Genomic DNA, 25,887 nt, shown 5'->3' on the forward strand with positions numbered 1-25,887 from the left:
AGGAAAATTAGGATTGTTTCTTCTACTGGAGAGAAAAAGGAAATGGAAACTTTCAAAAAGTTAAAGGTTGGTGCAAAGATGAGGGTAACCTAAACCTCATTTTGGCTGGTGATAGGTTAAGCAGTAATAATCTTAAATTGCAGTAAGAGAGATTCAGGTTGATGATTAGAGATAATGTTAATTGAATTCTGGGATTGAGCACTTAATAACTGTCTTTTACCAGAGTCGTAAGTGTTCTGCTAACTACTGTCACAGTCTTTTGTCCTGAAATGTTGCTATGTGCATAAATACCAGGAACAGTTTTGTCTTCTGTTTATGAGAAAAAGACATACACAGAATCTATTGCCTATTTTTATCTGTTTCTGTTGGAAAGAGTCAAAATCCCTTTTCTTTCCCCTAAGTGCTGTGCATTTCCATTCTGTATAGGGAAGATTCTGATTAGTCCTTGGTTAGTCTCAAAAGGGTTGATAGGTAAAACATAATAGGAAATAAATATTTGATCTTTTTAAAAATAACCTGTTTTAGTAACTACTCTCTCATTATTAACAGCTGTACTTGTTTTCTAAGTTTGTTTGATATTCCCTTCACAGAGATTTTTCTTGTTTTTAGGATAGTTTGGTGTTAAAAGACAATACCATAATACCCTCTCTCTTCTTTTCTGAGACGCTACTTGACTTCTGAGTATTTGATTTGGACATTCAACACATTTGAAGGCAGTGTTATGATTCATGGTTGTTAACAACTTTAGTTTTCCTCTATGGTTTCAGCAAATTCTAATTTTGAAAGGGAAGTTTCAGGGACTGAAATTATACTCTTAGTTCAGGATAAGTTATACATTCCCTTAGGAAGTACAGCTGCAAAACCTTTGTTTAAAAGCCTAATTGCAGCTGAAAATAGAAAAGAAAATAGCTTCTTGGATGACTTGGTACTCTGATATCTGTATGGTGCCACTGGAGAAAACAAAAGTGGGAATAAATCACAGAATATATTTGCATTAAATTACCTTTGGAACATGGCTTCAATGTCCTAGTAGTTTGAATAATTAATTACAATGTTTGACTAATGAATATTAGTGTTAAAGTTCACAAATTGTCTGAAATGGAGGCAAGCTTCTCATCCTTCATATGGTACATATTTGGGTAGATTTATCAGTTTTTTTGTACTTTTCAGAAGTTTAGGTTAATCATATTACTTGCTGCCAAGAAATTGCTCCACCTGCATGAAGTTACCAGGTATATATTATGGATGCATATGTTTAGTATTTTGTTGGCATTGTGAACTTCAGTCTTCAAAATAGAGGAGGTATTAAATAGCATTAGCATGTATAAACTCACTATTTGGAAGCAAAAAGCTGTTTCAAATGTTCATGAGTTGGAAAATGTGGTATCAGGAGGAAAGATGCGAATCTTTATAAACTGAGATGTTTTCTGAGATGAAAACAAAACTCCCCCAAACAAGAAAAATGACCAAACCCCATTAATAGCTGTTGAACTTCAAGTTTTGTCTGAAACAGCAGACCTAGTTCATATGCAGTCTTTCCCCTTGCTGTTCTCCTATTGCTGGACACTGAGTCCAATTATTTCTTTCAAAACACTATAAAAAAATGCTACTGTGCTAGCATGAGTGGTTTTTATAATAAATAGGGTTGCTTCCATCCATTTCAGAAGTATTTCCCTGTAGAAGAAAGATGGTGTGTACTAGAGTGTAAAACCAGTTGAGCTGCTAATATAATTTGAGGGGCAAGGGTTTTATAAGGAGAGTTTATCCATTTATTTTAAAACAACTAATTTGTATGGAAAACACAATGACCTCTCAGGCATCCTAGGCTCCATCATGGCTGATGGAGATGCAGAAGGCATCAAACTAGGTGTAGGTTATAGCCATTACTCTGGGTGTAATGTCTTAATGCTAATCAGTTAAAGTGTTTGGGAGAGAAGAGTTGATGTCTGGGAGTGGAGGGAGGTTAGCAAGTGGTGAAGCATGACGAGAGCTGTCACACACCTTATATCTTATGTCTCTGTCTTGACTGCGAGCTCCAGCATCTACGAGAGCAGGGAATTCTAACTCCTGAACTTAGGGTTTTAATGTATTTTGTAAGCCTTCCTAGGTATCAAGACAAATGTTTTAACCATGTTTTGGGTGGGGGGGTTTTTGTCTGTTTTTTAAAATTTTCACAGTCTGTATGAATTCTTTCTGGTGTGCAACATGTATTTGGGGTTTTTAATCTTGTTTCTGTGGTAATTAATATAGTGGTGTATGAATCCCCATACTCTTGGGTAGTGCATTCCTTAGTGTGTTTTTTGCATATGTATGATTCCCATTGGATTTTGACTGTTCTCTTTAGGTGTTGTTAAATTATTTATTATAATTATCATAGAGATATGCACTATAGGACTGCTTGCACTTGCAAGATCAACATTACCATCAGTAACTGGAAAATCAAAATAAATTCCAGAACTAGCTGTCTGTATATGATCCTTTTTTGAGCCTCTTCCTTTCCATCTATGTAATATTCAGCTCTTTATGGGGCATTCAGTGTCAATGCACCACGCTTGTTAAATTGCTCAAGATTTTATTTTACAAATATGCATAACCATGTGTTGATGGTCTGGAAGACAGATGGAAGACTTCCTTGGAAGTTAATAAATTTCAAGGTTTCCAGCTTTTTTCCTTAAGCAAGTACTTGAGTTCATTAGAGAGTACTGCAGTTGTATTCTCAAAGGCTTGACTTCTGGTTATTCTCATCTTGAGCGGGAGTCACTACAAAATGAAGTATGTACTTCAGAGGGGAGGTCAGATAATATTTTGAAGAACAGCAAAAAAATTGCTATTAAATCTGTCTTCTGAATGCATAGGGTGAATATTATTTCCACTATTTAAATATTGTTTTATACTGTTTTTCAAAACTCCTATCAGTGGTAGTCCTTCTCAGCAGCTGGTTCTTAATTCATGTTGTGCATTTAACCAAGGAGTATACAACTCCTTAAGTGTAGGTCCTACACCTGTAAAAGCAACAAAACCTGGAAATAACAAAGACTCTTCAGGTCACTGTTGCATAAAACAATGTTCTGAGAAAAATTGATTTCATAACAGGAAACATAACTATTTGGTGCCAAGAAAAAGTGATTGAAAATAAAGGAATGAATATTCTTCCTGTTACCAAAAAACCCCAAAAAAACCCAGTGAAAATATTTTACAAACCTCCCATGCTTTAAATAAATTCTTAGACTACTATAAAAAAAATAGGACATTTAATTTCCTCTTCTGAAGGTCTGTAATAGCAGTTGTAATCCACTGTCACATATGACAATGAGCCTTTATTTAACTGTTGGTGGTGCTTGGGAGTAGTATTCTCAGCAGATTGTTCGTTCTTATTTTCTCCTGTCACGTGCTTATCCAGGGAATGACCAGTTTTTTTCTGTTTTCAGTTTCAGTGTTTTAAGCTGATAGGAGTAATTCTCTTCTCAATGCAATTTTAATAATGTTGCTTTTGGAAGAATGACTAGTGTGTTAAAGACGCTCTGAGTGTGAATCTGCACCCAAAAATTATATTTTCATATTCAGTTAAAATCTAAATGCCACTTAGAAGGAGAAAAAAGCCTAGAGTGTTCGCAGACTATTTTTTAGCTGGCAATGAAAAAAAAGCAGTCCTAAAGATATGTTTTGAGTTGCCTTTCTCTAAATAATTTCAAGATAATTGCAAGAAGTTACTTGTAACTATTTTTTTTAATGGAGGGTATCCCACTTGTCTATCTGTATTAGGGCTTCAGTTTCATCTCTTATCTTGATGTGGCTCTGGTTCTTGGGCTTTTCCAGGGGTCAGTTCATTTCCCTCGCCTAGGAAGAAATCAAACTTTTCTGTCTCAAGAGGAGGGCAAGGAGACCTAGGTCATTCATTACTGGATTTGGGTGCTGCTTTGCAAGGGTCTGATGAACATAGATGGAGGAGGGCACAAGGTAGGAGTTAAAGTCCTGTGAATTTCAGTGGTTGTGAGCTTTTAGGTCACCTTGACTGACATTTGTGAATTTTTTGTGAAGTTTTTTTGTGCACTGCAGCAAACACACAGCAGCACACCAAAGACTTAAGCAAGCGCTCAGCACTGACATTTTCTATAAGACTGTCTGCCCTAGAATACTTTTAATAGATTCATATATCACTTTAATTCCTTTTCAAATAAATAATACTCCACAGAAATAGATAATTTGATCTCCATCTCTTGTAACAATCTCAGTAAAGCATGTCTCTTTTATCAGCATCTGAAAAATCTAAATGCTGAATGTTCAGTGGTTGTGGTGATATGGCGGCATCCTAGACCTGTAGGTGGATACAGAATGGCCAACACTGGTCTTTCATCCTGGAGGGTCTGTCACAAAAATGGGTGGAAAAAAGCCAACACAGAGGGAGGCGTTTGTACCTTACTGACCACATTATTCAGTCAAGTAATATCAGAGCAGCTTACAGGAATGGTGAAGTAAAATGGATTTAAGCACTTCTGTACATGTTTTTCACACAGTGAAGTTGTTGCAAGTGTTCGTAGGTGTTGGTGTCTTCATGGGACTGACATTTTCCCAGGAGGTGCAGGAGTGCCTTGGGGTTTGGCAACTTTAGCTGCTGCTCTGGGAACTGCAGATTAAAACATCTGACTGGTGCTGGGCTGTGCAGGCACAAATGGTACCCAGTTATTTGATATCCCAAGTGGAAGGCTTCATCCTGAGTTGATAGTAATCTAGAGTTGGAAGTTTCTTGGAAACTTTGCATAGAAAAGACATTTTCTTTCAGAGGGAAAGTTGGCCAATGAATGAAGGAAAGCTGGCTGCTCTTTGGGCAGCCAGATCAGCCCCTGGGTGACTGAGAAGCATCCTGGAATCACTGTGCCACCATCTCTGGGTTATTTATGGGTTTGCAGCAGAAATTCAGACAGTTCAGAGCTGTTGTTACTTTTGTCTTAGCCATCCATTCATGGATGCCGATGTTAAAAATTCATGACAGAGTGCCTCGCTTAATCCCTAAATAAGTATGAAACTATTCCATGTGCCTTTTGGTTACTGAAATGCAGCTTACTGTTCAGTAACGCTGTCCTTCCATAAGCTTGCCTGATGCACTATATCAAATGTCATTTTCTGACTGCTTTGGTGGAAGAGGCAGTCCAGAGGAGCACAACACAACATGAAGGCTCTCTTGTACAGACTCTACAAGCTCGCATTGCAAATTTCAGTTGCTGAAATTTTTCCGTCTCAGGTTTTGGAGTGCTTGAAGTCTACATATTAGCTAAAGGTCCATCATGTGAAAAAAGAGGGAGAAAATTATCATACCTCAGAAACTGGTATGTCATCATGGTCTATTTTCTCTGCATCAGTATGAACAAATCCACGGGATGTTGGTGTTATGTATGAGAAAACTACAAATTCCAACACTTCCAAAGTGTGTATTTTTTGTATTTATTCATTTGTAAAATGTTAGTATGGAGAACAAAACTTTTGTAGCTACATCTAGCCCAAGGAACAACTTTTAGTCAAAAGTTCATCATGAACTTTGTTACAAATACTGCAGGCCTTTGAAACATAGAGTTTTTTCCTTTCTCTTTTTCTCTTTTAATTGCAAACATTTTCCTGTTCTCATGGAATTGAACAAGTCATGAGTGATATTAGTATCATGACAGTAGAATCATAGGTGCAAATACAGGTAAAGTGTTGTAGTGCCCATGATATTAATTCTGTGGCTGATCTGGTGCTGTTTTTATTTGCCTTGCCTGGGTCAGTTTTGTGCTGCGCTGTCTTGTCAGGCTTCGTCCCTGTTGCTTGACCTCCGTGGGTGTGGTTAATGGGGGAATCCCAGCTGCATGACCTTGTTGTAGAGCAGGGCTTTTGGCATCAATGACTACAGCCTGGAGGGCAGGACACCTTTTCTCCTTCTGTGAAATTGCAATACCAGTGTGAAATTGATGAATTGATGAGCTCTTGCAGTCCATGAGGCTGAGTTTCTGTTCAAATTGAGTGAGTGCTCTGCTTTTATTTATACAATGTATCTTAATAACCTGCCTTGGGTTGGTTCTTTTACTAATTCTCCTTCTCTGCAGGAAGTAGGAACCCCCAAAAAGATTTACATTCTCCAGAAAAATTTCCCCTGTCTGTATTGTGTATTTTTGTTGTTATTTTTAATCTCTGTATTAAATTGAGTGTCTTATCTTGACTTGCATTTGAGTTGTGGTGCTTTGGAACTGGGCTAGGTAATGAAGTCGAAATTCATGATCCTGATTAACCCCCCACTTTCACTTTGACAATATATAAAGAAATTGAAACAAGCCTTCAACAATTCTTGCATAGGGAATGATATTGTAAACAAGTGAAGTAAGTGGAAAAATTCATCTGAGTTATAGCCATCTAAAGAAATTTTGTAGAAATTTTGTGTTGTTTACACCAATAACATTATTTTTGAATTTTTTAACATGAAAAGAGGTAAAATCAGGATATAATTATATTGAATGTTTCAGGTGTGTATCAAGTAATGTATCTTAAGTGGGACTGTAGTGTTACAAAGGAACCTTTTTCTCCAGACACACTCCTTAAGGAGTATCCTTAACTGATGTTGCAGGGCACTACAATTAAAAACTCTAACAATGTCTCTAGTTTTTCTTCATAATTTCTTTGTTTTTTTGCTTTTTTTTTTTTTTTTTTTTTCTATCCTAGGGCTGCAGACATTTACTGTATGTTAGGTAATCGAGGGCAAAAGAGAACAAAAAGGCTATAATAGCTTGAGGTTTTATTAAACCCAAGCACATGGAGGTTTACCTGGAGTATATTTAACATATTCATAGGCTTTGTTTTTTTTTGACTTTTTTCCATTAGCCTTTATTTTTTCCTTTCTTGCAAATTACAAAAAAGAAATACAAGTAGAGGACTCTCTCAAATTGTCGCAGGGAAGACACTCGCCAAAGAACAAAATAGGCATAAATACTATTGGGTGTGAAATATAAGTTTTCTGTGAATTAATATAGATGTTTCTGAACTTCTCTTTGCAGCCTGCTTCCACTTGCAAGCCTATTTCTCTGTTTTAGTGCCTGTTCATTGCCTGCAGTCTCTCATAAATGTTGCGCAAAACATAATCAGGGACTATGTTACACAGTCATTATCAAAAGACAAAAAGGTCACGTAGTCTCGAGCTTTAGGATAAGGCACATAAGTGCCTGTACCCTCCATTTCATGTAGTTGACATTGCCATGGAGTGAAGAAAACCCCTTCTTCTAATTTTATGGGGAAGACTTTTCAGCTGATCTTTTTCTGTGAATCTATTTAAACATCTTCACATTATGCTCTACCAAAATGGGATGTCTATAGTTGGGTTTTTTCTCCCACACCAGCAAACCACAAAATTGAATCTACTTCTGTACCTTTAAATCTAGTTGCATATGGAATTTGTAATGTTCTGAACTATTTTTTTCCCCACCTGAAGCTGAAAGTCCTAGTAACTGAAGGAGCACATTCACAGGCAGAGAAATTACAGCAGTATATCCCCAAAAGGGAGATGGTTTGATGGTTAGTTCTTGTTTGGAGGAAAGCGGATTTGCAGGAGCTGAAGACCAGCCTGCTGAAAATTACAAGTTTCACACTTCAAATACAAACCCGTTTTTCAGGAAGCAAGGAAGTGAGAGAAAATAATTTGATTGGGAAACTGCTCTGTCACATTGGTACCTTACAGCAGGAAAATTTTATTTTTTTAAGGATTTTTTTTTAAATCTTAGCGTGATTTCTTACCTTCAATTAACTGCTGGATGATAAGAGAGCTTGGTTTTCAGTAGGGGATAAAAACTAAGACTTTTCACAATTAATTAGTTAAAGAATTCATTTATTCTGAAATGATCTGTCCTTGCCACTGAACTAGGACATCAAGTTTAGTGCTTATCAAAATAAATAAAAGACAGTGAAATCTATGAGGTATATACAGCTGTGTTTAATAACATGGCTCGGGGAAAGTCTAGTAGCTCTTATTCCACAGCCATGTAGATGCCCTTTAGCAAGTTCATGAATTTAATGCCGAATAGGCATCAAAATCTTCCTGAAAGACTGATCCTAAAGCTGAACTGTTTGCATGAACTTGATCAAAGCTTAGGAGGCAGTGCCATTTAGCTGTTTCATAGTCTGTTGTTTCCATTTTGTGTAGGAGAGAATTGGATTGACCTTTTACATCAGGAATAACATTAGAAGCTATTAACTGGCAAATAGATAGAAGGCACTTCAGAGAAGAAAAGCTAAATGAGAGGATTGAGTTTGATTTGGAGAAATCTACATTCAAGTAGGAAAAATTAACACTTGAGCTTCTTGGAAGAAAGAGAACATATAACTTTTAAAGATTGTACATTTGCAAGAATGGAGAAGATTCTTCTGGGAATTACTGAAAGAACAATGAAACAAAATCACTGTCAAACTACAAGAAAAAATTTAAAGAAAAATGTTACTGATGAGTTGTGTGCCTTTTGTAACTGCACTAACTGCCAGAGGAGCTAAAGACATCATACTGGAGCATTGTGAAATAATAGGGAGTGAAAGGAGTATTTAAGAACGATGGGTATTTGTCCAGGCATAAATGATGACTTTGGATACTTCTTACATTTCTTTGCAGCATCATCCAAAGATGAAATTCATCCTTTCTGTCTTGTAAGAAGAAACAATGAACTTCTGCTCTTTCATGTTAAGTTTTTCTTTCTCCATTGCCCCAAATATGTTGGTTTGGTTTCTTTTATTTTTTTAAATTTACTTTAATTTTTATTTTTTAACCATTTTGGTACTCAATGGAGTAACTCACTTGCAACTGACTTTCTTCTTATAAAACCTTAGTGGAAACAAAACACAGAGTAGTGTTTTTTCTTCCTTGTTTTCAAGGGAAATAGGTGTATTTAGCATTTTACATCTGCTTGTGCCTGACCTTGCTAGGCCAGTAACAACGGGGGGAAAAAAATCACAGAGCCTGGCTCTACTGGGATTTAATAACACTCTTAGTACTAACACTAACTGCTGCTCTTTACCTTTCTGGCATTTGTGGTGTGTTGACCTTGGCCAGCCCCTCACCCTGCCTTTTTTTGGTCCTTTCCTCAGCAGCACAAGGGGGAAAATAGGGTGGGCAAGCTCATGGGTGGAGAAAACGACAGGGAGATCACTTATTTTGTAAATCATCAGTTACTGTCACAGACAAAACAGATTCACCTTGGGGGAAAAAATGACCAAATTTCCACTCCAGGCACAGGGGGATAGGAACTGGGGGCTGCAGTCAATCCACTGCACTTGGTGTCTGCTGCTCCTTCCTTCTCACCCTATGTCTCTGCTCCAGCCTGTAGCACCACTGTGAATAGTGAGCTGTAACATTTGCTCTAATCTCTCACTGAAAGTCTCAAACAATTAGTTAATCTTGGGAATTAATGAGATTGTGAGCAGTTTTATTGTTTATACTTTGCATTTCTGCCAAGTCCAGTAATATCTTAAGATATCATGAAGATTTTACAATAATATGATTATTAATAATTAATATTATGATATTGAAAACATATATAAATGAGGGAAAACTACTAACTCTTTCAAACATATTGTATTTCTTTACAAGTAAAGAATGACTTTCTTATGAAAGGTGTAAGAAAGTATTTTGTCTGCTTTCCAAAGGTATAATTTTGCTGTATAGTTTACTCTGGCATTGGCTTCTGATTTTCTTGGAGTAGGTAGATGACTGAGAAAGGAGCAGGATTCTGTACAGTTGCGTAATACAGCTGCTTAAGTTTAAAAAAAGGAGGAGAAGGGAAGTAGTTTTCAAGATGCTGAACAGATGCCTTGGCTTTGTGATAAATGGTCTATGAATGCTGTCTGGAGCATTTCATGAAGTGCTGTAGGACTAACATGTAGATAGATGTATGCAAATTCACTGCTAAGTATTTTTAAATTATGAAAAATGAGACTGAGAAAGTGGAGTACTATAAAATATGTTGATATGCTAAAAAATGCATGTTGAAACTTCCAAAGGCTATAGCAGATTCCCCTAATATAGAAACAAGATCTCTAAATACTTCTAGTTTATTTGTTATTATTTGAATTTGATTTTCTCTTCCTTCCAGTGGTTTTAAGAGAAGTTGGGAGAAACATTTTAAAAATCTGCAAAGGTTGATTCTACAAAGGTTATATTCTGTTTCTTCCTTTCCCGCCCAGACTAACTTCAGAAAATGTTGGAGGATTTATCTTCTTCTGTATCTTAGCTTTAGAAATATTAGAAGTAAATGGGGATTTTTTAGTTGTTTTTTTGGGGGGTGGGTTTTTTTTGGTAGGAAAGACTTGAGTTGCTTTTTGTGTATTGCTTTAGAATATTTGCAAAACACAAGTAAGAAAGGCAAAGAGGCAATTTAGTTGTCCATGGATAATCAGTGCTAACTGTGGGAAGCAGTCTGTCATTTTTCACTGACCCGTTTCAGTTTTCTAACTCTTATGTAGAACGAAAAAAACCCAAATTACTGATGTACAGCCTCTCCCTGCCACATTCATAGTATTTAGTAACAAAACTTTTGAAAATCTTATTCTCTAGTCTGATGATCAGGTGCTTGTAAGAACATATATATTACTAAAATAGAGATTACAAACTAGCATATTACTAAATTTATTCTAGAGTCAGGGGGCATAAAAATTGCACACCAGTGGATGTGGTGCACAAACACTTTCTCAGGCAATCATCAACTGATTCTAGACCATAATCTTTAAAGATTTAAAGTAACAGCAAATCTAAATAATATAATTCTTTTGTGTCTTTATAAATGGGTATTAATGATGAAGAAATAACCAGGAGTTGCTATTTTACCAAATTCTCTAACAAAAAATGAATAAAATAATGAATTCTGCATATAATTCTTAATATGAACTACTTGCTTATGTTACATTATAGTCGTTTTCTTTAAACCCTTTCTTTAAGATTACTACTAAAAATATAGATTTCAATGCACTGTGCTTTAATAAGAGCAGCTTTCCTTCTAAAATATTTCTTTCTCATTTTTTTCCTAAATTTTTTAGCACAGACTTGCTTTACAGGCTAGTAAAGATGCAAAATTAGCCTCTCACACAGATGATTTAATTCCATGTACATAAATTTTCATCTTTTGCTGAGCAACAGCTTGTGAACAATTTTCAGAATGCCTAATACAACTGTTTAGGACATCCTAGAACACAATAATTCCTTGTTGTCTAAAACTCAAAGGATAACATTTGACGTACAAAATGGTAATAATTTATATGATTATACTTCAGAGAAGATTTTTTACCAGTATTCATGCACATACTCCCAGGACTTCTGCAAGACTACTCATTTGGGCAAATGCTCACATATGCATTACTTTTTTAACTTTAGGTTAAATTTTTTCTCCATTTTTGATGGATTTAACCTGAACTTTCCTCAAGAGGAAAGGCTCTTTATTGTGATGCCCTTTAGGACTGAAAATAAAAGGAAAATCCATCAACAGGAAGGTTCTGGAATCACTAAGCAGATATGAAGGTAAATTTTGGTTGAGAAATTTTCCTGTAGCAATGATTTAGATTGTATGTTGAATTGGATTTTCTCACTTGGTTGGAAAGTTTGACCTGGCATGCCCTATCTAGCAAGCTTTTTTCTCTGAAGTTCATTAACCAGGTAGTGCCTGGTATGGAGCTGTCCCTCTTGAAGAAATGGATCAGCTCTGGGCTAGGTTAGATGGCAGCCTGTCTTTACCATCCATTCTGCAGGACAGCAGGACAGGCTGATTCATCATTATTGCCAGTATAACCCACTGAAATGTATGATTTCCTCTTTCTGCCTTTGTAGCTAGACAGGCACAGCCTGTTTTACTTTGTGTATATTTCTAACACACATTGGCAAGGTGGACACTCTTCTAACTATAGAAACTTCTGTTATCCCCTTAAATCCATTGGAAAATGGAGGAGCAAACAAAACTTTTCCAAACAAGTTCGGCTTGGTGTCCTAAGTCAGCTATTTCCATTGCTAATATATCTCAGATTCAAGTCTGCCTCTTTTTTGGGGGGTAGAAAAAGGTGTGATAAAGCTGCATTGAGGAATGTGAACCTTATTTTTCGTTTTGTTTTCAGAAAATCTGCAGAACAAGGTGAGAGAATTTTGGCCTCAGTGACCTCAGAATAATGATTATGCTTTTCTTCTCTTATTTTTTCCCCTGTCCATCTGTGATACTATTTCCAATTATCTGATCCTAAAAGAGAGAAAAGTTTGTAGGTGGAGGCATCTAGATAGGTCCTCAGAGATATGTGATATCTTCTGTAGATACTGCTTCAGTCATGTTTTAAGCCATTTTATAGCTTGCTGGATTTCATTTTGAGGTTTCTGGGATAAGAAAACCTATGCATTTCATCCTTTTTCACAGAGAATAATCAGTTTCTTAGTATTTATCTTTTTCCTTACTACCGCCTTTATTTTCCCTCTTTCCCCCTCTCCCCTCCCCTAGGATCATATATGATAGTGATTTCCTCAGACCATGACCCTGGAGAAAAGACTCGACTTCAGCTTCCAACAATGAAAGAAAACGACACTCACTGCATCGATTTCAGCTACCTTCTGTACAGCAAGAATGGAGGAAACCCAGGCACTTTGAACATCCTCGTTAGGGTGAACAAAGGACCACTGGCTAATCCCATCTGGAATGTCACTGGCTCCACTGGCAAAGACTGGCTTCGAGCAGAGTTGGCTGTCAGCACTTTCTGGCCGAATGAGTATCAGGTAAACGTGCCATAAATTCACACCACTTTATAATATTTACTGCAAGGTCCTATTCACTTTGTGTTGTTTTAGTCTGTTCTGATGGAGTATTCTCCCAATGTCCTGAAGTGTTCCATTCAGTATAAATAATTATGTGGGAATGGATATTTTTTATAGCGGGTGATTGTTCATAGTTATCTGTTACTGTATAATAGGAAAAAAAAATAGCTGGAAAAAAGCCTTGTTAAAAGAAATGGTAAGGTTGAAGTCCAGGAGCATCAAAAATTATAAACTCCCAGAAATAAATTGCCTGTGCAACTGTAATTTGTATTTGTCGTCCCTCCTCTTTTGTGTATGTCTGTGTAACCATGTCTAATTACATGACTGTAAACTGTGTTTTTTTCCACATGACATTTGCTTCATTTGCTGTGCAGGCAGAATGGTGCTCACCTAATGAGCAGCTGTTCAGGATGTGTTTTTTTCCCTGTTTGCTTGCTGTGGGACAAAACCACCCGCAGTGTAGGCCTGGTTTTTGGAGGGAAAATTTGTTTTGTTATTACTAGATGCTGTTATTTGATTTGTTTGATTAACCTAAGAAAGTACCTGCATCTGTTTTACTCAGTGGGTATTTGATGTGAAGGATAAATCTTATACATGGGCATTTTTGTTCTGGCATGTAGGGATGGGAAGAGTTGGATTACATGTGCTCATCTGAGTTGTTACACCATGAGGTGTTACACCACAATGTGCTTACAGGCCCCTATCTAAATATTCTTCATTAGTGCTCTTGCAAAGAGTTTGGATCTCCAGAGTAGTTATTAAATGACAGAAAGTGGCTTCTTTATTAATGGTTTTGTTGAATAGTGGTACTGTAGGATTGTTTCTTAAAAGTGCCTTTATCTAAAGTTTGTTGCAATTGCCCACCATCAAAATAACATCCATGAATAAGCTTCAGTGCAAGCAGCCTTACTTATACAGTGAAAGTTATGTAACTTACTATCATTTTATGGGATTTTTTTTGGGTTTTGTTTCCGTGGTTTTAATGTTTTTATTTATAAAGAAATTTTGTCTATAAAGAAATTTTATTTATAAAGAAATTTCAGTGGCATTGAAACTGGGTAAAATTTGATTTAAAGTTCTGAAGCCTGGTTCCATAAAACTTGGCTTTTGAAGAGGTGTTTTATTAACCCTTTTTATGTTGCTAGAAAGTACCATTTGGTGTCCTTAAACAAACCTCGGGAGCCTTTTATAACAGTACAGTAGTGATCAAGTATAGCAGCCTCATATGCAGTAAATCAGTTTTCTGCTCACAGATGGCCAGGCTTGACAATGAGATTGGTGGTTGGAGCCTTATCTTAGCAACATGGCCATTTTTCACTTACGTTACAGCCTTCACATTATCTCTCCACAGACTCTGCTTAAATTCATTCTTTCCTTTGCTTGGTCCTCCAACAGAATATTGAAATCATGTGTAACCCAGTTTATTTTTAAATTAAAAATAAGCCTGGAGTTGAACTGCAGGATTGTTAGTGCAACCTGCTGTGATTTGTGTCCAACTTGCACAATTGCTTTTATGAACAGGAGGGGAAATCTGCATGCTGCCTATGCACAACTGCTTGTTTGCATGAACAGGGTTGGTATTTTTGTGGTTTTGGTTCTTTCAACTCTCAAGGTTCAGGTTCAACATGGCTCTTGGTAGATTTTTGTTTGTTTGTTTGTTTGTTTGTAGTTTGTTTTCTTCCTTAGTTTTGAGTTGAATTATGCTTTGGAATGGAAATATTTTTTCATTTTTCTTGTTAGAGTTCCATGCTGTACAGTTGTACCTTGTGATTTTGGCACTTTTATCTACCTGTTGGTCAGTGAGTTTAGCTAGCACTGAGGAAAATAAGCACTGGTTTCTATAACAAGATGGAAGTGGTTCTTTAGTAATCTGGGAATTGGATCCCTGCCTGTACAAGCAAGGTCACTGCTAAAGGTCACTGCTAAAGGTCACTGCTGAGCACAATTGTTTGCATGTACTTTGTTACAATCAGGTCAACTTCACTGCCCTTTCCTTCACTTTTAAGTGAAGGAGGAGAGTAGAGATTATCAGGGGCTGAATAGCACAGGTTCACTCTGAGGAAGTCTCATGTGGTGACTTGGAAGTTGGCAGCCTGGCCAAGTTGTAGTAACAGTGCTGCACCTTGGCTAATTAGCTCCTTAAAAGCATTTCTGTCCTCTGCTGTGCTCTGCTGAAGCTTCATTGCCTCCTGCTCAAACTAGCACAGTGTTTTTACATGTCACTCTAGTATAAAAAAGAAATTCATCTTATGCATTTTTGGATGGATTTAACACCCTCTTTTACTCACAGGAAAATATTTTTTAAAAAAATCAAATTCCTTAACTTTCTTCTATAAATATAACTATATAACTATATTCTGCTGGGCAATTATTTATATATTTATTTTCTGACAAAACATAGTACAGTTTATTATAGTAGCTTTACTGGATAAAACTTTTTATCTAGTTTTGTACCCTGTCTCTGTTGGCAGATAGGAGTGGAAGTTTGTAGAAGAGTTCAGGAAAAGGACAAACTCATACCTCGCCCAGAACACACTTTCAGCCTTGAGCATATATGTGTTTCAAGAACTTTGAGTTAAGAACATAAGTGGTGCCTTTCTGTATTCCTGTTAGTATTTTTTTTTTTTTTTTTTGGCAATGATTCAAGCTTCTAGTGTCAGTAGTATATATGTACAGTATATATGACAAGGAATTCCAATGTTAATTCCATGTTAGGACTATTCCTGGGGGTTTCTCCAAGCCTGGGGCCTGTTATTCTTCACTTGTCGTATTTTGCACTTGGGGAGTTTCAGAAGTCCTGTAATGATCTGTCTTCTGTCTCCTGCTAGCAAGACATCTTCAGCTTCTATTCTGCTTGTTTAACATGAGGATGAACTCTTGAAGAAAAGGGTTTGATTAGAGAATCCCTTGGGATCAAGGTTGATTTCATTTTGGTCCTTGCTGGCTCTGGAATCTTTTTTTTATCACCCTGTTGGAAATATGCCACATTTGACCAGACTCAGGTTTGCTTCAAAGGAAAAATATTTTGTGATTTTTATTGTTTAAATTTTGTAACTGACTAAGAGTTTTGTCACTTTGTTTTCTTTGTTGGTTATTACTGTAATTAATTTATTTTGGTTGAGATGTTTATTCCTGTCTGGATGAGTTGTTTTGTTTAATGCTTCTGTTCATTTCCCCAAGTTCTCTCCTGCTTTGCACAGTAGGGATTATCCCACTGCTGAGGGCTGTCTCTTCCTTTCTGCTTCTGTCACAGTCATTTTTCCACTTCCCTTGCTACCTATGTCATTCCTTTTGACTTTGATTTTGTTTGTTTGTGGTTTGTTAGTTTTTTTGTACGCAGTCTCCCAAAAGTCTCTGTTTTGCAAATTTGTTTTGCTTCCCCAGGATCACATCTGTGCTCGCTCAAATATGAGGTCCATTTTGCATTGTGAACCATGGGCTTTCCATTTTTGGTTTTACAAACCTGATGTTTATATCAGAAACTGGTAAATAAACTCTTGACTTGGAACAATAAATTTCAAACTTGTAAAAAACTAATTACTTTGTTTCTTTATGGTTCTTTAAAAATTCACTATACAGTAATGGTGCTCTGCAGTTTAGCAAACATGCTGGCTGGGATACTGACTTCATAGGCGTGATGTTGCACCTGGAAGTATAGCTAGCAAAGTAAAAATACTGAACTGCACTGAGCAAAAGGTCTTTTATCAGCTCAAAAATACTGCAGGAAAACTCTGGAAAGCCAAATAATTCTCTTGCAGAATTGTGAATCATGATTCGGATAATTATTTTGTTCTTTATTATAGTACTGATGATTTATAGGATTTGCAAAAGTTTAAATTGCTCAAAGATCTTGGAAAATTACTTTCCTTCATCATCTTGAAAGGTCTCAATACTGTAATAGAAGTATAATGGGGAATGGTAGACTGAAGATTAAGTAATGATGTGTACTGTTGGGCCATATGCCACATAAGGTAGGAAACAGATTTCTTGTGAAATATGAGAATTTTTGCCTTTTTGGATATCAGATCACTATTCCAAACTCGTAGACATGTGAGACTGTAAACAAGCTGTATGCAGAAAAGTTTGGGAAGACAGGGAGTTAGAAGAGATTTAGTAATTTATTATAGCTAAGGAAGGAAAGCCACAAGTGAAATGGAAAGCACCTGTGTGAACTGCATAGAACTGAGTTATAGGCTAACTTTAGAAGAAACCCACCCTCCCAAACTCCAACTTCCTATTTATAAGGCAAATGTCCTTTTTTATATATGGACTTTAACCTTGAGATACTATCTAACATCAAGAAAATACAAAAGTCATTAAAAAAAAAATCAGCAACATTCTAAAAGACTGATGTATTCATAGGCCTTTATTTAAAATATTTTGGAACACAGAAGATTACTGATAATAATACCAAAGACAAACTTTATAAATAAACTTAGAGCTAGTGTAACTTTTTTGACTAGGTAGGTAAAAATAATGTAATGCAGAAAGTGCTTTATTTGAAAATTTTGAGCAACACTGATAAGCAGCCAACCAGTTACTGTTACAGCTCTCTGTGTAAGTCTTGGATGTTGAGTTGCAAGACTGAAAATTGTCTGATGGAAATCTCAGCATGAGGAGGAGTTCAGGGGCAGAGGAGAGCAGTCTGTAACCGTGTGTGAGAGGCAATGCTGAAATACGCTAAGTTATCTGGCTTGGGAAAAGACCCAATTTAGACAAATATGATAGAGTTCTGCAAAACCCTCACTACTATGAAGGAGACTCCACTTGCAGTTCAAGAATTATGGGCCTTTTTGGTCTGGTGGGTAAACCAGATGGAAAAAAGTGAATGGAGGTTGGTCACACTGCAGGCTTTAGACCCATGAATGTGCCTGACAGAAATAGCTGTTGTGGATGCCCAGCCCCTTCCACCCCCAAGAGTATGTGTGCTTAACTTTTTTTCTGGATTCCTAAATGTAATTTATATTTTTTATTCTGTGGTTGTTTAAATCAGTTTGGTCATATTTTGTGTAAGTTTTTGACTGGCTGTAGAAATAAAAGCTAACTTTGTCTGCCACTACCATTCCTACACCCATTTCTCTTGGCTCTTTTCCCCTTACCATTTCCTTTCCATCTCACTTGGGGTAACATAATATTTTAGACTTTTCTAAATTGAAATTTAAAATTAAGCCTTTTAAATTCTTCCCGTTTCTAAGGGTGCTCAGAAATAAAATATGAATTAGAACATTTTTGGAGGGGTGGTTGGTTTCATTCTAGCAGAAATATAAAAATTGTTTCCTAAAATATGTTAGTAAAATATGGGTTAGCTGTATAATTAAAGAAATCTAAGATAGTAGTCAATAAACTGAGCGATACTTTTTTTCCTAAACTTGGAATAGCTTTTGTTTGGAGGTAGTATAAATCACTGAATTGTTCCTTGTATAGGTGAATCATTCTTTATCACTCCTTTTGAGGAATAACTCCCTTGAGAATACTTTGTGGCTTTTAAGAATTTAAGGTGATTGTCAATAAACTATTTTTTTCTAGTTCATTAATGCACAATGAAATGGCTTATACATTTGTTTGTCTCCTTTGTTTTCCGTCTTTCTTTTATAGTTTTCACCAAATGAAAGCACTTTTAACTGCCTCACTGCTTACCACTATCTCTAATGTTTGAAAATATCTCCAAAGAGGAATGATGTTGCTTTCTCATCAGAAATTTTCTAAACCCCTAAGTGTTCTCCTGACTATTACTTGCTAGGCAGCACTTAATCAGAAATCTTTTTCTTTATACAGTTAATTGAAGAGTTACTTAGAGAGAGACTTTTTAAATAATGAACTTTCTTATTGCTTTTCCAAGCCTTGCTAGTACAAAAACAACAGCAGCTTTTTTAACTGCTAGGATAAACATGAATACATGCAAGCAAATCTGTCACATTTCTGTCTCATTTCTTCCAAGATATTTATTGATTTGGTGAGGACAAAAAAAGGCGTAATTTCCAATAGAGTTATTACCAGAACCATTTTAATAATTTAGTTCTTCAGATCACAAAGCACTCACAGCCCTCAAAGGACTTGTACAAATACTGACTCATTCCAGTATTCAAACTGGGAAATCATAGTGCAGGGAGTGAAAGTGAGCATTGCCCAAACAGCCTCGTCACAGCTGAAGTGCCAGCATCTAGGTTTTCAGTAACACCATAAGTATTGGAGACTTCTTGGAAACTCTTTATTTTTTCTTAGAAATGACCAGCAGGCTTTGACTCTTAGTTCAGGTCTGTGGCATTGTTCCAGCAGGGTATGTTCTGCAGGCCAGCCACAACGTGCTTTCCTTCCGTCTAGAATTAGCTCATTTACGAGCACAGGAGCTTCCTGAGGGATAAAGGAATGATGGTAGTGGGAAAGCACATAAATAATGATGATATATTCTGTTGGCCTCTCCCCCACCTATTGTGTTGTCTCCTCCTGCCCACCACATTTTTTTTTTTATTTAGGAACTTTAAAATTGCCTTAAGGAGATGTATGTAATAGCTTTCCTAGCTTGGTGGGTTTGATTTTTGTTAGCCTATTTTGATGAGACCTAATTTATTTTGGGGTCTGCTGCATTAAAAAAGGGCTAAGCTGATAAATTAGTATCAAAGAATTTTTACAATTAAAAATAGCAGAAATTATTGTTAATCAAGTGAAATGTGTCAGCCATGTCTAAGTCAGTGATCCAAGCTGTACTTCACCATTGCAAGCAGAGATGGCTCTGCCTCCACAAAACACCTAAAACTCCATTCTGGCAGGGGTGTAGAAGAAACTACTTTGGATAGGCTAAGGAACTGTGGAATCTGAGCAATTGCTTCTGTTACTCTATTCTTAGTCCTGAGTTGAAAAATTATTGAATTTACAGAATTCTGAAGCTAAAGAGTTTATGTGCTGAAAAAAGAAATGTTAGCAGCTTACTGCCTCCCTTTTCCTTTGTTTAAAATTTTCAATATTGTCTTTTCCACTGCTTTTCTTTGTTATATAAAAATTTATGTGTAGGTTTCTTTTGTTCTACTGTGCTCTGGGTTTCCTGTGCTATATGTATGATCTGAACTGAGAGTAGAAATATTATACTTGGAGTACTGAAGTATTGTAAGGAATTGCATGGCTCTACATACAAGAATCTTTAATTCTCTTTCCATCAAATAATGCAGTGCCAATGAGGCTGATGAAGATTTTGACCTTTTTTCACCGTTCATGCAAAATAGTGATTATCTTCAGGGTGCAGTGATGAAAATTTAGTAGATGCTTGATGTTTTCCAAGGCAGTGAAAGATTTGGAGGTTAGTATGCCATATGAGTCTGTTTTATGAATTACCTTGATAATCACCTAAAAATCTTAAGTGGAGCACTACTGGTTGTAAACTCATGAGGGCTTACTTTGAGATAAATACATAATATTTTTAGCCAGTGCCTCATTTCTGGGGAGATATATGTGACTTTAACCTCAGCACTCTCCCAGGAAACATTCCTCGCATCTGCAAGGTGGTATGCAAATTTTGTTTTAACCTTGATTACCAAGATTATGAAAAGCCTGTAGCATTCTCCTCCCTATCGTACTGCAAGCACTGTCAGGCAGTGAAGTGGAAAACACACTATTGCTAATCAGACATCTTGGAGTGCCTGATTAATTTTTTTCAGAAATACAAGATTGACTTAAATCATCGTGTGTAAATAAAGAAGTTCTGGATATGGTTCCTTTTGTTGAGATTATTCTTTTTTGGGATTTTAGTCTGTAGTTGAAAAGCATAATTACTTGTTACATAAGAAGCTCAGATTTTGAAATATTTTTATCAGTTTCTGCAAGATCATATCCCTTTCTAAGAAAAATTGCGAATATCACACTATCAAGGAGCTGCAATGATATACTCTTCCACTTGGCTCTTTTATTCACATGAAAAGTGAAATGAATGAAAGGGGATTATGGCAGAAATAGTGATATATGCTTGAAGTAGATGGTTAAAAGAAAGCAGAAACTGATAATACTTTCATTTCATTATATGGGTTCTGAAAAGATTGAGTAATGAATTGTGCTCTGCTAGGGGTTTCCAGTCTACCCCTAAGTTAAAGAGAATAAAAGAAAAAATATAATAGTGCAGTATTGAATCATTATCAAAAAGTTCACTAAAATCTCTGCACTTCAAAATTGGAAGCCAATCAGTCTCCAAATTCATGGGCCTTGAAGTGTCAGGGTTTTCAGTTTAAAAGTCTGAACTCATCAATTCAACACTGATAAGATACTGTGTTAGGTAATTTTTGCTATGAATCATTGTATGCTGTCGGATGTCTGGATTTTGCCTGACCACCACCAACCCCCAGTGCCTCTTTGGTGTTGTGGTTTAACCCCAGTTGGCAATGAAGCCTCACACAGTCCCTTCCTCACTTCCTTCCACCTCCCTGGTGGGATGGGGAAGAGAATCGGAAGGGCGAAAGCAAGAAAATTTTTAAATTGAGATAAAGACAGATTAATAGGTAAAGCAAAAGCTGTGAGTGCAAGCAAAGCAAAACAAGGAATTAATTCACCACTTCCCATGGGCAGGCAGGTGTTCAGCTGTCTCCAGGAGAGCAGGGCTCCATCACATGTAACGGGACATGGGAAGACAAATGCCATCAGTCTGAATGACTCCCCTTTTTCTTTCTTCTCCCATCTTGATATGCTGAGTATGATGCCATATGGTGTGGAGTATCCCTTTGGTCACTGGTGTGCTTGTGGAGTCAGATGTCCTGGCTATGCCCCCTCTCAACCTGTGCACCCTCAGCCTACTCACTGGAGGGGTGGTGTGAGAAGCAGAACAGCCCTTGGCTCTCTGCAAACATTGCCCAGCAGTAACAAAAACATCCCTGTGTTATCAACACTGTTTCCAGCACAAATCCAAAGCATTGCCACATGCCAGCTACTATGAAAAAAATGAACTCTACCCCAGCCAAAACCAATACAGTTGGAAAAAAAAAATAATACTGAGAATTATGCAGCTACTTAACTTTTCTTTTGTCCTTTTCTGACTTTTGTTATTAAGGGCAAGATGAAATGCTCAAGAAGAATTTTTTGAGTATGTGCACACCATACTATAATATATTGGTTGTTTTGATGGTTTTATTTAAAATATTTTCTCTTTTTCTGATGCTAAATGATGAACAAGCCTGAGGCTTGGAGTAAAGTCAAAAGGTATTCTTCATCCAGACTAATACGTAATAGGAATCCCATGTTGACTGGTGATATGACCTCCTCAGAGAGAAATAAGTACCTCATAGCTTTATAATTCTCTCTACCCTGTATGTGTTTCTTTTCTGAAGTTTAGACTTTGTTTGAGGTGACATTGAAAAAACAACTGAGATGGTTGCTCTGAAGGAGAAAATAATCAAAATTCAAAGATGAGGGGGCAGTGTATCAATTAATTTGCACTAGAATCACATTCTGATCAAATGTACAAGGTTGGTGTATTTAAAGAAATAAACAAACAAGTATTGTTGAATTTTCTGCTTTGCCCAAAAGATCTTACAAAGCATTTTAAAGTCACCCCCACCCTCCTTGCCCCGTCTTACCAGAGTGAAGTAAATTATACCCCTGTTCTGGAAGCTCTGAAACACCATCTGAAGTAGAACAATTTTCTGGTGCTAAGATAGTGATGGGAAGTTTGTGAACTGGTAATTGCCCAGTGGGAGATAAAGTGATGGCACAGTCAGGCAGATAGTTCTCTGGGCTCCAAGCCAGGAATAGTTGCATTGTTATCTTTACAGACACGTTATTTTCCTCTTAGGGAGTTCTTCCCCTTTTCCTAGTCAGTTATGGAGCTCCTTCACTATTTTCTTTAAATGTCTTTATGTGCAGCTCCTAGAAGATTTAAAGAATTGGTATAAAACTTTTTGGAGTGGATTTCTTCTGTGAAGTACCTTGACTACCTAAAAGTGCATCCTAAGCTGTTTTTTTCCTGATGTTTTTTGGTTTGATTTGTTTTATTGTGGTCTCAGTGTCTTCTGGAGCCTTTTGTATGTCATCCATGAGATCTTTGAATGTACTATTCATTTGCTGGAATGGGTCCTGTAGCTGGAAACCTGTGTGATTTTGCTGATGCATGTGCCAGGATTACTGCATCTCGCCTTGAGTCACAAGCAAGCAACAGCAAATGGAAGCCCAACAGTGCTGCTAGTGCTAGACAACTGCAAGGCAGAGCAAAGACATGTTTTCCATGCTCATGGAAGGTACAGATTGTGTGGGCACCCCTGCTAATGCAGAGCAGGGGAGTTAATGGGGGTTGTTGCAGTGTCACTTTACTGACCTGCTGTGGTGTGAACAGCATATTTACCAGGGGTGGTTGTGTGTGCTTGTTTGCTGCTTGTATGTCACTTACCTTTAGAAATTTCATAATGTAGATTTTTAGTCTAGAGTCAACTTTTTGGCTTGGGTTACACTTTTGCCATAATTGTCAATTTTGCTCTCTTTACTATGTTCTCCAGGCAATGAATGTGTCTCACAGGTTGTAAATTATTCAGTAGGTGGTGTCTGTTGGAAGAAAATAACTCTCACCTGGAAATAGTAGTTGCAGTTTGCTGCTATTTATGGAATGAAATTACTTACAAGAAAGGAAAGCATATTTGTTCAATGTGAATGACTGTGATAAGCCTTTAAAAAAATTAAATAGCACAAGTCCTGTAATTCCAGTCTTCCTAGTGCATTGTTGAGTTACTGAAAGAGAAATCAAATATTAGGGAATTTCTAGTAGCATTCATCTTGAGGCACTAGACAGAACAAGAGGTATGGGTTTCTGGGGGTATCATCCTGCCACTGATTTTTTGTGGAAGGAAGAAGAAACAGCAGCTGTGCCAGATTCAACAGCAGACACCTAAAGGATCTGCTTGCCCAGGGCATTTCTAGGGCACTTTGCAAGGAATAGAAAACAAGGAGAATGGAATGAGTGATGATACTGCATCTTCCAGCTGTCAAGCTTCAGCAGTAAAACACTTTTTATTTAGTGTATGTGGCTGCCCTTTGGGTGTGCATTATGCTCATATAATGTAACTTTTGTAGGTTTGATCATTAGTTGATTTGGTTGTACCTGATTAGCTTCAGGTGTTGCAGTTGACTGGTTAACTTCACAAGTAGATTTCATCTGAAAATGAAAAAAAACTTCCAAGCAATAAACAAACAAACCCAACAACCAAAAGTTCAAAAATGAAAATCTGCTGTCTTTGTGGACTTCTAGGCAGGAATGGAGACAGATAATCTTCATTTAGTCTGATTTTTTTTTTTTCTTCTATCTTTTTTGAAATCTTAAAGGCACACATGCTCAGGTCCACACTCTCTCACTTGATTGAACCCCTGTGTCTCACTCTCTTCTTTTCTACCATGCTTAAGGGATTACTGTAAACTTTCAAACCTCCAATAAATGAGTTAAGAAAGAGTTACAACCTGCATCATCTGTCTTTCCGCCCCCCCCCCCCCCCTTTCTTTTGTGTTAACTTTTGTATTCAATATAAGTGTTTTGTTGTATGTCTGTACTTGCAACTTGTTCTTTCATTCAGAGGTTTAGTGGTCGAAAGAAAATCAGCCACTGATATCCCTGAAATGCCATGTTTAACTCTGATGAATTGAAAGTTGGTATTTCCCTAATTCTGTTCCCTGCTTCCCACTCCTGCTATACCCAGAGCTGCAGGCAAGAGGGTTGTAATGCTGTTTTTCCCCCTGCCACTGTCCATTTTCCAGCTTTCCTTGGAAAGGGCTGCTGCCCTTGGAAGGGATGTAGAGGAGCTGGTGTTGGTCTTCCCTCTGCACTGCCACAGGTCCCTGCTGTGAAATTACTTCCAGGATGCTATTTGGCCTTCTTTGATAGGGTGAATATGTGCTGCCCTTGATGCTATGCTTGTACTTATAAAGAACACACAAACATAACCCCCACCATGTTTTTTTTTTAAATATATAAAACAATAATTATTAATGGTGAATAATAATACCACCACCAAAGAAAACCCCTTTACCTAACCCTTCCCTTTTTCCATAATGGTAAATCAAGTGGATTACAAGTTCTTGTTACTATATTTCTAATGTTTTTTAATGTAAATCTTAAATGCAGAGAAACAATCTGTTTTTCCATGGGAGAGAGACAAACCCTGCACATTGATCCAAATTTATTTCCTATATGAACTGAATTATTAAACTATTTGTAACGTACTGGAAGTTGTGATAGGTTATCAAAACATGGTCATGCTTTTTTGATACAGGTTGAAATATCAAGCAGCTTGCCATGCATTTCCAGGTTGCTAACCAATGTTTTCTGTCATAGCCAGATGACCAGTTGTTCACTGTGTGACAGAGAAATCAGAACAAAGCCAAAATTTGCTTGGTTAGCACATTTCTCTTTTAAATAAAAATGGTACATGTGGGATTTGTGCATATATGAGTGAGCATGAGTTTGCATGTGCCTAGGTTTTTTACTTTTGTTTTTTATAAAGATAAAAATGAACCTTAAAGTAAAGCATCGTCTTTGTCCCTGGACTTAATTATGAGATCTTAACAGCATGTATTTGGACAGTGACGTGGAAATTAGCAGCAGCTGTCTGGTTTTCCAAAAAGAGCTGGAACATCAGATGTACTTATCTTGGTAGCATTGAATTCAATCTGAATTTCACTTCTGGGTGTTGATTTACTACTATTTGTCCAAAGTATAATGTGTAGCATAACCAATATTTTTCAAAACGCTATGCAAGTAGTTTCAGTTTTGTTTGTCTTGTTTCAGAAATCCGACTGAAATGGAACATGGCATGTGTTTTAATGTATTATTTGTTTACATATGTTAGATAAATGTGGCATAGCGCCTTGAAACAGAGAAATGTGTTAAGTGGGTATTTTGTCACAACAAAACAGTTAAATCAGACACATAAGCTTTCTTTGGCTGTAGCTTTACAGAACCATTGGTTAGGTTCAACACATTGGATTAAAGAACTGCACCCCAAATTAGAAAGTCTTCTTCTCCCCCCCCCCCTTTTTTTTTTTTTTTTAAATCCCTTCCAACCCTGTAAGAGTTTAAACCTTTAATTTTTCTGGAACTCACTTCCCCCTCACCGCTTTCTTTTTTTCTTCCCTCCCTTCTCCCCCTTGTTAAG

General features: G+C 36.9%; 1 protein-coding gene across 5 annotated transcripts in view; it reads left to right on the top strand.

Annotated features, from left to right (window-relative positions):
• The window catches only part of PTPRK (protein tyrosine phosphatase receptor type K), a 389,920-nt gene that overhangs the window by 116,411 nt on the left and 247,622 nt on the right, over positions 1 to 25,887 (top strand). For all 5 annotated transcript variants that reach the window (XM_069010807.1, XM_069010808.1, XM_069010804.1 and 2 more), the window contains exon 3: positions 12,471 to 12,742. In XM_069010807.1, the coding sequence (XP_068866908.1) occupies positions 12,471 to 12,742 (272 nt within the window). The remainder of the gene's footprint in view (positions 1 to 12,470; positions 12,743 to 25,887) is intronic.

Source organism: Aphelocoma coerulescens, chromosome 3, assembly GCF_041296385.1.
Source record: "Aphelocoma coerulescens isolate FSJ_1873_10779 chromosome 3, UR_Acoe_1.0, whole genome shotgun sequence".
In the NCBI taxonomy this organism is placed as follows: Eukaryota; Metazoa; Chordata; class Aves; order Passeriformes; family Corvidae; genus Aphelocoma; species Aphelocoma coerulescens.